The sequence below is a fragment of the Oncorhynchus clarkii genome, chromosome 4, assembly GCF_045791955.1.
Source record: "Oncorhynchus clarkii lewisi isolate Uvic-CL-2024 chromosome 4, UVic_Ocla_1.0, whole genome shotgun sequence".
In the NCBI taxonomy this organism is placed as follows: Eukaryota; Metazoa; Chordata; class Actinopteri; order Salmoniformes; family Salmonidae; genus Oncorhynchus; species Oncorhynchus clarkii.
The window spans coordinates 51,986,303-51,997,721 of NC_092150.1; the positions used below are offsets into that span (position 1 = coordinate 51,986,303).

General features: G+C 40.1%; 1 protein-coding gene across 1 annotated transcript; it reads left to right on the top strand.

Moving 5' to 3' along the window:
• Positions 1–2,952: 2,952 nt before the first annotated feature.
• Positions 2,953–7,243, top strand: LOC139406931 (zinc finger protein 664-like). Its single transcript, XM_071150095.1, has 2 exons — positions 2,953–3,499; positions 6,490–7,243. The coding sequence occupies exons 1-2, from the start codon at positions 3,202–3,204 to the stop codon at positions 7,197–7,199; spliced, it is 1,008 nt and encodes a 335-aa protein (XP_071006196.1). The 5' UTR covers positions 2,953–3,201; the 3' UTR covers positions 7,200–7,243.
• The last annotated feature ends 4,176 nt before the right edge of the window (positions 7,244–11,419 follow it).

Here is an 11,419-nt window from a genome sequence, read left to right on the forward strand (position 1 = left end):
ATAACACCACTGTTTGTAAAAAAAAAAAGCACTGTATAGCCTCAAAACCTGGTTAAAATGATCATTTTGACCTTATGGATGGCCAGCCCTTGTATTTATAGTGAAGGCAATTCAAGGGGTAGCCCTGAGCTGGACTGAAACCTGGGTCCAGCAACTGTCAAGCCAACACCTTATAACTGTTACGCCAAGATGTCTGAACTTCTTAACGAGGTCGCTAGGTTTTGAGTTACAGTTGCTACAATAGCTTTCTCTATGAATTTGAGAGTGGTTACATTTCTCCAGTCCCCATTCCTCAACCAAGTCTCAGGGCTGACAATTTTTTGCTATTTAAATCCTAGTTTACCCCTATAAAATAGCCGCACATCTATCAACCAATCTGCAGTTCATACAATAACAAAGCTGTCATTCCACCACTGTTTTGGTAATAAGATGATGATGGGGCTGGAGAAATATAACTACTCTCAAATTCATAGACGTACCTACGGATGCAAGGACTGACCATCCATGATATCAACATAGTTTTAACCATGTTGAGTGTTTACAGTGTTTGTTTATCATTTAAATTGTTTCTAAACATTGGAGTAAAACAAGCCTATTTGGGGTTCTGATGGGGTAAAGAGTTGAACTAAGCTGTGTTATATTCTTCAAGAATCAATGGCTATAAATAAATAATTTTAAAAAGTCTAAATATGGATGTAGCTATTGCATATTTCCCCTGTAACACCACACATTAGTTCAAAAACGGCAGAGTTTGTGCCTCTGTTTTTAAGACAGTACTTACTAGTGTTAATCAGGGCCCGTTTATCGTTAGAACCATTGGATGCCTTAACATGCCATTGGGAAACCGAGCCCAGATATCCAGTTTCATCCTCGTCTTCTTCCAATGTGACTCATCTCCCCCTCCTCCTCTTTCTCTTCTTTAACAGTAACATCCTCCTCCTCTTTCACTCTGAACGCGTCTTCCTCTTGTTTAACTGAAACGTCTTTCTCTTCTTCTTTCACTATAACAGCCTCACCCTCTACTTGTTTTTGTATTGTGACATCCACCTCTTCCTCTTTCACGAGAACGTTCAGCCACATTCCCTATTTTCTCCGTCCAACAGACATCATCTTCTTTAGCAGGATGAGAGTAACTTAGTGAGCTCATGGTCGGAGATGTTAGCTAGCTAGGCTAATGCTAACTTAACAAGCCCGCTAGATGACTAATAACAACACCGTAAATATTGCATTAAAACGGATAACTAACTAGACGACAGAAGTGGGTTTAAAACACAGTGGCTAATATACACTAAAGCGTCTAAAGAGCTTAATTGGTCCGGCTATTTTGTCTAGTAAGCTACTGAGGTGAATGACTATCGTTGCAGTTGTTGAAAGAAGCGTTCCGTCCACTAGATTAGACGTCACACTAACAGCATCGCCTTAAAGCCCCACACCAGACCTAGTCTGTTCATTATATACATCTACATGGTGTATACACCATGTAGGAGCAGTATATACCTAGTCTGTTCATTATATACATCTACATGATGTATTGTTACACCATGTCGGAGCAGTATAGACCTAGTCTGTTCATTATATATGTGGATAGGGGGGGGAACACCCCCCTATCCACATCGATGGAACAGTAGTGGAGAGGGTAGCAAGTTTTAAGTTCCTCGGCATACACATCACAGACAAACTGAATTGGTCAACTCACACAGACAGCATCGTGAAGAAGGCGCAGCAGCGCCTCTTCAACCTCAGGAGGCTGAAGAAATTCGGCTTGTCACCAAAAGCACTCACAAACTTCTACAGATGCACAATCGAGAGCATCCTGGCGGGCTGTATCACCGCCTGGTATGGCAACTGCACCGCCCTCAACCGTAAGGCTCTCCAGAGGGTAGTGAGGTCTGCACAACGCATCACCGGGGGCAAACTACCTGCCCTCCAGGACACCTACACCACCCGATGTCACAGGAAGGCCATAAAGATCATCAAGGACATCAACCACCCGAGCCACTGCCTGTTCACCCCGCTATCATCCAGAAGGCGAGGTCAGTACAGGTGCATCAAAGCTGGGACCGAGAGACTGAAAAACAGCTTCTATCTCAAGGCCATCAGACTGTTAAACAGCCACCACTAACACTGAGTGGCTGCTGCCAACACACTGACACTGACTCAACTCCAGCCACTTTAATAATGGGAATTGATGGGAAATTATGTAAATATATCACTAGCCACTTTAAACAATGCTACCTTATATAATGTTACTTACCCTACATTATTCATCTCATATGCATACGTATATACTGTACTCTATATCATCGACTGTATCCTTATGTAATACATGTATCACTAGCCACTTTAAACTATGCCACTTTGTTTACATACTCATCTCATTTGTACATACTGTACTCGATACCATCTACTGTATCTTGCCTATGCTGCTCTGTACCATCACTCATTCATATATCCTTATGTACATATTCTTTATCCCCTTACACTGTGTACAAGACAGTAGTTTTGGAATTGTTAGTTAGATTACTTGTTATTACTGCATTGTCGGAACTAGACGCACAAGCATTTCTCTACACTCGCATTAACATCGGCTAACCATGTGTATGTGACAAATAAAATTTGATTTGATTTGATTTGTATATACATCTGTATGAGGTATTGTTACACCTTGTAGGATTAGAATAGATCGACAGTAGCTAGCTGCTAATTTGACTTAATGAAACTGCCTTAAATATGCTGTGGTAAACATGTTTTATTCACACTAATCAATCAACACATTCCTGTCTTTGTATGTCTCAATATAATGTATTATTTAATTAAGCTCATTTAAAATAATCTTTGTTTGAAAATAAAATATGATCCTCAACTGCGTTTCCCACTCCAGGCAGCAGACGGCGATATGCGTCTTTCATGCGATGCTGCTAGCGTGACGTATAATCTAGGGGATGGTTCTTCATAAACAGCTCGTCAACCACCTCGATAGCTTGCTAGCCAACATAGCCGAAAGATTCCAGCTGTTTATACGCTTTCGGCGTATATTAGCTAATATGTTTTAGACACACTTCTGTCGTATCTACTTGTTAACCTATTTAATTTAATATTACGTAATTTTTTATTAGTCAGCTATAGTAGCTGGCTGTGTAAGTTAGCACTAGCATGGTCACTAATGATAGCTAGCTAGCTAGCTAGCTAACATCTCCGAACATGAGCTCCCTAAACTTCTCCCCTCCTGTTAAAGAAGAGGAAGTCTGCTGGACGGAGGAAGAGGGTCTGTGGCTGAACGTTGTCGTGAAAGAGGAGGAAGAGGATGTCAAAATACAAAAACAAGTAGAGGGTGAGGCTGTTACAGTGAAAGAAGAAGAGAAAGACTCGTTCAGAGTGAAAGAGGAGGTTGTTACAGTAAAAGAAGAGGAGGATGCAGTTTTTGGAGTGAAGAAGGAAGGGGAGATTACTGTCACATTGAAAGATGAAGAAGAGGAGATAGGATATCTGATTAACACCAGTAAGTACCGCCTTAAATCGGTATTTAACTTTGCATATTCGGAGTTGGCTCGTCAATACCTCTTCAATGAAGGGCCCTAGGATGAGGACCGATATGTCTAGAATCAGACGGCGCAGAGAGCAAGCTACCCCTTGTTTTTTCCGTTTTGTTTCTAAAAAGTGACTTTACATATATATTTAAGGAGGGTCTATCTGCTGACCGCAGACTGGGGGGCACGGCGTGTAGTGATGTTTTACGGCACACCGTGCTCCCCAATAGTGCCATGTGAGAGTTGGGTTGGCTTGGCTACACCAAAGTTTATGGATATAATAACAAGATGTCTTGTCTCCCCAAACAAGGGGAGTCGTTGTACACAAAGCGCCACTGCCACTGCGCCACTGCGGATTCTCTAGCTCCCGCCTCCCCTTTCTTTGGGTATACTTCTTATTATTGTCATCCATTGTAATCCACAGACATGAACACACCGTTCTATACAGTCCACCTGGTAGAGGTTCATATCTGACAGAGATGAACACACCGTTCTATACAGTCCACCTGATAGAGGTTCATATCTGACAGATGAAAATCTCTTTTAGGAACTTAAAAAGAGGTGGAGTCTAAAGCTGCACCAACTAGGACTGTGCCTTTGGCTTCTGGACAACGAAATAAAGTTGATATGAAAATCAATAGAACAGGAGAGAAATGGCATAGTGGTGGGTCTCCAATAGAACAGGAGAGAAATGACACAGTGGTGGGTCCAATAGAACAGGAGAGAAATTACATAGTGGTGGGTCTCCAATAGAACAGTAGAGAAATGACAGGGTGATGGGTCCAATAGAACAGGAGAGAAATGGCATAGTGGTGGGTCCAACAGGTAAATAAATTGAGATAAATTTGCCCAAATTATATAATAACTCCTGTCTATACAGAAAGAAAGAAAATCCTTTACCAGAAAGCGTGACGTTGCCACAGAGGAATCAGGGATCATTAGCTTCTTTAAAAAAATAGCTGTGTATGGTTTCAAATCACAAGCTTGTAGGCTTATGCCTATTTGGGTAGTGTGTGTGGCAATAGGCCTCGTTGATTACTGAGTTGCGGATGTCAGTGACAAGCAGCTCAAATTGGTGTGAAGATAATGTCTCTTGAGTATAATTTAAAATGTTGAGACAAGAAGAAGGGGAGGGGTTTGTGGTGAAGATATAAGTGAGTCTCTTTAGAAAAAGTGTAGTACTGTAGAAACACCCTCCAACATGAAGGGCTTCCCCAGTATAGTCCTGTAGAAACACCCTCCAAGGATAATTTGTCTTTCTGATTTTGAATTGTAAGACACAATTATTAGTCCATACTGCTGTAACCCATAGTAACACATTAGATAACATTCACAACATGGAACAACAGTAACCATAGTAACACATTGAATAACACTCACATGGAACAACAGTAACCATAGTAACATTGTTTCCCCCAAAAAATCTAAAGGAAGTTTGTTCTGAAGTGTCTGTCCTCTATCTGAGAGAGAATAAAAAAATGTTTTTAACCCCTTATTTATGTCACTAAAGTCTTTCCACATTTTGTTACGTTACAGCCTTATTCTACAATGGATTAAATAAATACAAATCCTCATCAATCTACACACAATACCCCATAATGACAAAGGGAAAAGAGGTTTTTAGAAGAAAAAAAATCTCATTTTATTATAAAGAAAAATCAAATACCTTATTTACATAAGTATTCAGACCCTTTGCTATGAGACTCGAAATTGAGTCCAGGTGCATCCTGTTTCCATTAATCATCCTTGAGATGTTTCTACAACTTGATTGGAGTCCACCTGTGGTAAATTCAGTTGATTGGACATGATTTGGAAAATCATGGTGGTCTGGCTACCACAGCATTCTGAAGCATTTCGCTACACTCGCATTAACATCTGCTAACCATGTGTACAGTGGGGCAAAAAAGTATTTAGTCAGCCACCAATTGTGCAAGTTCTCCCACTTAAAAAGATGAGAGAGGCCTGTAATTTCCATCATAGGTACACTTCAACTATGACAGACAAAATGAGAAAAAAAATCCAGAAAATCACATTGTAGGAATTTTAATGAATTTATTTGTATATTATGGTGGAAAATAAGTATTTGGTCAATAACAAAAGTTTATCTCAATACTTTGTTATATACCCTTTGTTGGCAATGACAGAGGTCAAACGTTTTCTGTAAGTCTTCACAAGGTTTTCACTCACTGTTGCTGGTATTTTGGCCCATTCCTCCATGCAGATCTCCTCTAGAGCAGTAATGTTTTGGGGCTGTTGCTGGGCAACACAGACTTTCAACTCCCGCCAAAGATTTTCTATGGGGTTGAGATCTGGAGACTGGCTAGGCCACTCCAGGACCTTGAAATGCTTCTTACGAAGCCACTTGTTCGTTGCCCGTGCAGTGTGTTTGGGATCATTGTCATGTTGAAAGACCCAGCCACGTTTCATCTTCAATGCCCTTGCTGATGGAAGGAGGTTTTCACTCAAAATCTCACGATACATGGCCCCATTCATTCTTTCCTTTACACGGATCAGTCGTCCTGGTCACTTTGCAGAAAAACAGTCCCAAAGCATGATGTTTCCATCCCCATGCTTCACAGTAGGTATGGTGTTCTTTGGATGCAACTCGGCATTCTTTGTCCTCCAAACACGACGAGTTGAGTTTTTACCAATTTTAGCAAATTTTAGCAAACACAGAAAGGGGCCGATATTGGAGACCAAAGGTCGTCTGGCACAGTGCTTAGGATTTCAACAACTTGAATAACTTATTTCTGGCCTACAATCATCGATGTTACTACTAATGTGAAAACAAGACAAACTAGAACTTTCTCACTTGACGGTCTTAAGACAATTGTCAAATAATTTTAACATTCATTACAGATGTCAATTGTTGTACAACATGGCTACGCTGTTGGCATCACATTTTACTATGGATTTCCGCTGTTGTGGGCCTTTAACCATCTGCCTGACTCTGTTCACACAGGAAAGAGACGTGACTATCTTGGATCCTCTGGGGAGCCTCGACAACCTCATGATGCTGACGAGGCAGAGAAAGGTCTCTCCAGATCTGAACTCCTCAAGAAGCACCAGCAGAGACCCACAGGGAAAAAATCTCACTGCTGCTCTGACTGTGGGAAGAGATTCACCTCCTCAGCAGGCATTACAATTCATCAAAGAATCCACACAGGAGAGAAACCTTATAGCTGTGATCAATGTGGGAAGAGATATCTTACATGTAGCAGTCTAACTAAACACCAGAGAACACACACAGGAGAGAAACTTTTTAGCTGCTCTGACTGTGGAAAGAGTTTTGTTTCTTCAGGATGTTTAGAATCACACCAGAGAACACACACAGGAGAGAAACCTTATAGATGTGATCAATGTGGGAAGAGTTTTGTTACTTCTAGCAGTCTGACTAAACACCAGAGAACACACACAGGAGAGAAACCATATAACTGTAAACAATGTGGGAAGACTTTTAGTCAGTCATTCAGCCTGATATCACACCAGAGAACACACACAGGAGTGAAACCTTATAGCTGTGATCAATGTGGGAAGAGTTTTGTTACTTCTAGCAGTCTGACTATACACCAGAGAACACACACAGGAGAGAAACCTTATAGCTGTGATCAATGTGACAAGAGATACTCTAGCAAAAGATCTCTGATCAAACATCAGAAAAAACATACATGAAAGAGTTGTTTCACGATATCAATGAAATAAAATCTCAACATGTAGAATGTAGTAGGAGTACAAGTACATTGTAGTAGGAGTATTTTAATGAAGTCACAATGTAGAACCCTAAACGTTTGCCCCCTGTTCAATTGACTTCAGCGTGATATGGATATTAGCCTTGGGAAAAATCCAGGCTCTGAAATGGAAGAGTACTATTTATGTGGTCTAACAAAAAGTGACTAACAAAAAGAGTTGTGTTGCACTTACCGCGTTGGCGACCCACTTGAATCAATATGTAGCTAGCTGTTTTCTACAAGTTGTCTTCTAACCAGTGATGTACACATTATTCCCAGATTCTGTGTGGTTTTTGAGCTGTTAGTTTGAGTGATGACAAAAAAGTGTTCCATTTCTCCAAAATGTAGCTGACTGTCTTCTGCAGGTTGTCCTCTAACCAGTGAGGTAACAGATATCTCCCATTTCCATTTGTTTTTTTAGCTGTGTTAGTTTCAACAGCACGTACAACCTGATTTCCCCCCTAATCGAAATCAGGGATTTATTGCTACTTGTCAAAACAACAGTGTTTCTGGTGCTTGTGCAGTTTATAAGGTGCTTGTTTAAAAAATACAAGTAATATGATTATTGTGGCAGATGTTTGTTTATATTGTACATGTTATGTTTAGGTTTTCAATATATCACAACCTGTTTCTGCATATTGGTTATTGATTTGGACACGTTAAAACTGTGTTTTGACATTGGGGCTATCCCACCAAAATAGCAAAATGTTGTTGACCAATATACGTTAGGTTTTAGTTGAAATTATGTGATTTTGTCAATGACTTTAAAACAACTTAATTTCAACGTACTTGCAGCCTATACACTTGGACGCAGAATAATAAATTGGCCAATAGTCCATTTTATTAACAATCTTACATCACTCCAGTATTTCTTGACAAAATGTGACGCTAATTGTCTTCGGGGAAGTTAGTTGTTCAACTGAATGCATCTTCCGCATTTAACCCAACCCCTCTGAATCAGAGAGGTGCGGGGGGTTGCCTTAATCAACGTCCACGGCAAGTTACCTGCCTTGCTTAGAACGACAGATTTTTACATTGTCAGCTCCGGGATTCAGATCCAGCAACCTTTCGGTTACTGGCCCAACGCTCTAACCACTAGGCTACCTGCCACTACTGAAGAAGCATGTCTCAAATCACCTACTCATATTTCAAACATCCAGCCTGACAAAAGATACATGTTTTTATTATTCCATGCTGCACCAAACCATGGGACGGTTGAGCTAACGTAGGCTAATGTAATTAGCATACGGTTGTAAGTTACAAGAACATTTCCCAGGACATGGATGTACCTGATATTGCCAGAAAGCTTAAATTATTGTTAATCTAACAGCAATGTCCAATTTGCAGTAGCGATTACTGTGAAAGAATGCCATGCTATTGTTTGAGGAGAGTGCATAATTTTGAACATGAAAACATATTAACAAACATATTAGGCACATTTTAGCAGTCTTGAAACATTTTTACAGAGATGCAATGGTTCATTGGATCAGTCTAAAACGTTGCACACGCACTGCTGCCATCTAGTGGACAAAATCTAAATTGCACCTGGGCTGGAATAATACATTATGGCCTTTCTCTTGCATTTCAAAGATGATGGTACAATTTTTTTTACAAAAAACGGTTGTTTGTTTCTTTGTATTATCTTTAACCAGATCTTTTCTGTTATATTCTCCTACATTCCTTTCACATTTCCACAACTTTCAAAGTATTTCCTTTCAAATAGTACCACAAATATGCATATCCTTGCTTTAGGGCCTGAGCTTCAGACAGTTACATTTTGGTATGTCATTTTAGGTGAGGGGGGGGGCATATCCTAAGTGAATTATTGCCAATACATATGAACAAAGGGGTGTACATTTGGTGTTGATATTTTATATTTACAATTCATGTAATATTTAGTAATCATGATTATTTATGCAACCAACTGACAATTTTTGGGGACAAATTATATTGACATTGTTGCCCTGCTTTTAGAATATCAGGGTTCATTCTCAGATGTGCCAACCCAAATGTAAAAGAGCATGACATTGGGGACTGGGCCCCGATCCAACAACATGCCTTTCGAGTGAACCCTGAAAAGAGAGAGAAGCTCCGCAGTGAGGTGGAAAGTAACTACAGATATTGCAGGAGTTTCCTCTTGAAATCAGACATGTCCGTGGTAAGGACAACTTGGTTGCTGATTGTCTCAAGGGTGGGCAGTCAAAAAATTGTATGTTCTGCATTTAGCCAGTGAGTTGCCATGGATCACAATTTATTTTGATTTTCCGTATTGGAGATGAGTTATGTTTGGGCTCGTTCCAAGGGGACGAGAGTTCTAGAAGCTAGTGAGTTTTAGGAAGACGAGAGTTCTAGAAGCTAATGGGGAAAACATTTTTTTTTCTTGTTTTTAATTATTGACAGTCAGGTGACACCATGTTAATATTGGTGAAGTTGAAGCATTGTAGTTGATTATAATGTGAAATGGAAGTTGTTTTCTGTTGGTTGTAAGCATTCTCTTACGGTGTTGGTGTCTTTGGTTTTTCCATTTATGTTTTGAGGTTTGGATTTTAGCACGTATATCTCATTAGCTCGTTAGCTCGTAGGACGCACTGATTGGTGTCACCTCGTTAGGCAGTATGTGTTACACCTGTGCAGGCTTGTCAATCTCATTAGTGGGAAGGTGTTTCACCTGAGCTGTTCCAGGTTCTATTTAATAAGAGTGTCTGGCCCTGCGCTCCAGTTGTCTTGATAGATGTGGCGAGTCAACAACTTTAGTTGCACTACCGTTTTGGTTTGTTTCTTGTTTTTTAGTTTGTGGGTTTTTCTTTTGTTTTCCTCTTGGGCAGATTTAGTGGGTGTCTTTTAGGTCCCAGTTGTTGTTACTAGTCAACTTTCCGTGGACACTGAGTGCAAAACTGCAAGATTATGTTATAATACTTTTATTGCCTCAAATGGTTGTTTTATGCAACAGAATAGAGGGTTCTTATAACTATTGTGTCTGTGTGTTCTACTAAGGATGGGCCTCTAGGAGAAAACACTGACCGGAGATTTACAATATATTTTGGGTGATAACACCTAAAGAGACCGCATTCCAAAGCATGAGTTAATGTTTCTGTTCTATATGGTACCAGGGAGAGACAACCTCAGGGCCAGACCCTGGTCTCTACACAAATAATACTGTTTTTACAGCAGATATTGTCTGCTGAGAATAATAAGTATCTTTCATACAAATCTTAATCTTGTGACCCGTTCTATACATTAGGTTGAAAGGGGTGTATCTTGGCTGTAAAAGACCTTTGTATCGTGGCTCTCAACGAATCATCTGGGGGTGATTCGTCGACCAGTCATCATTATCGTAGAGGACTCAATTGATTCACTTTATATTTGTGTGTTGTCTTGACCTGCTCCATTATTAAGTGATTAAAGATTTAGTTTAAGAATAACTCTGACTTGTGTGATAAGTTTGTCTCTCCTCATTTGATATTTAAGAAATTAACCACCACATTTGGCAACAGGGATGTGAATCTTCACTTGGTGACCGCTCCTGACAACCTGGGTAAATGGTGCACGAGATATCCCTCTAAATTGGGATCTCAGGGAGACCACAAAGAAATGTGGAAATATTCCTGCAGGTTAAAATATTGTTGAAAAACAACTAATTGACTAGGTATGTTTGGGAATAGCATTGTGTGACTGTGATATGAGAGTTGTGTTCCTCCTAGAGATCTATAGTTCCTCACAGAGATCTATGCTTAATCAGATGATTGACATTTGGATAATAACCTTTGATATAACTTTATCTTAGGGTTCCTTCACTGCCCATCATAGGATATCACGGGGTGGTATTGAGAGCGGGATGATATTTTAGAAAGCAGCGGAAGGTCTCTGGGAGGCTTGATTTTGCCGTGGACTCTGGGAGGATAGAGAACTGTTGAGAGGGGGGGGGGGGGATATGCATGGTTGTTGTGAGTACCTAAGAATTTCTTACATTTTATATGGATTCTGTGAATATATGAAAATATGATGAATTGTATGTGTGTATAATCGATTACGGGCAATTGTCTCAGAAACTGATTGGAGTGTGTCCACTTTAGGTTAACATATACCCTAACAATGTAACTATAAAACGCTTACTGGATTTTCTCCATTGGGTGCGGGGGGGGGTTCTTCCCGGTATGAGAGGAG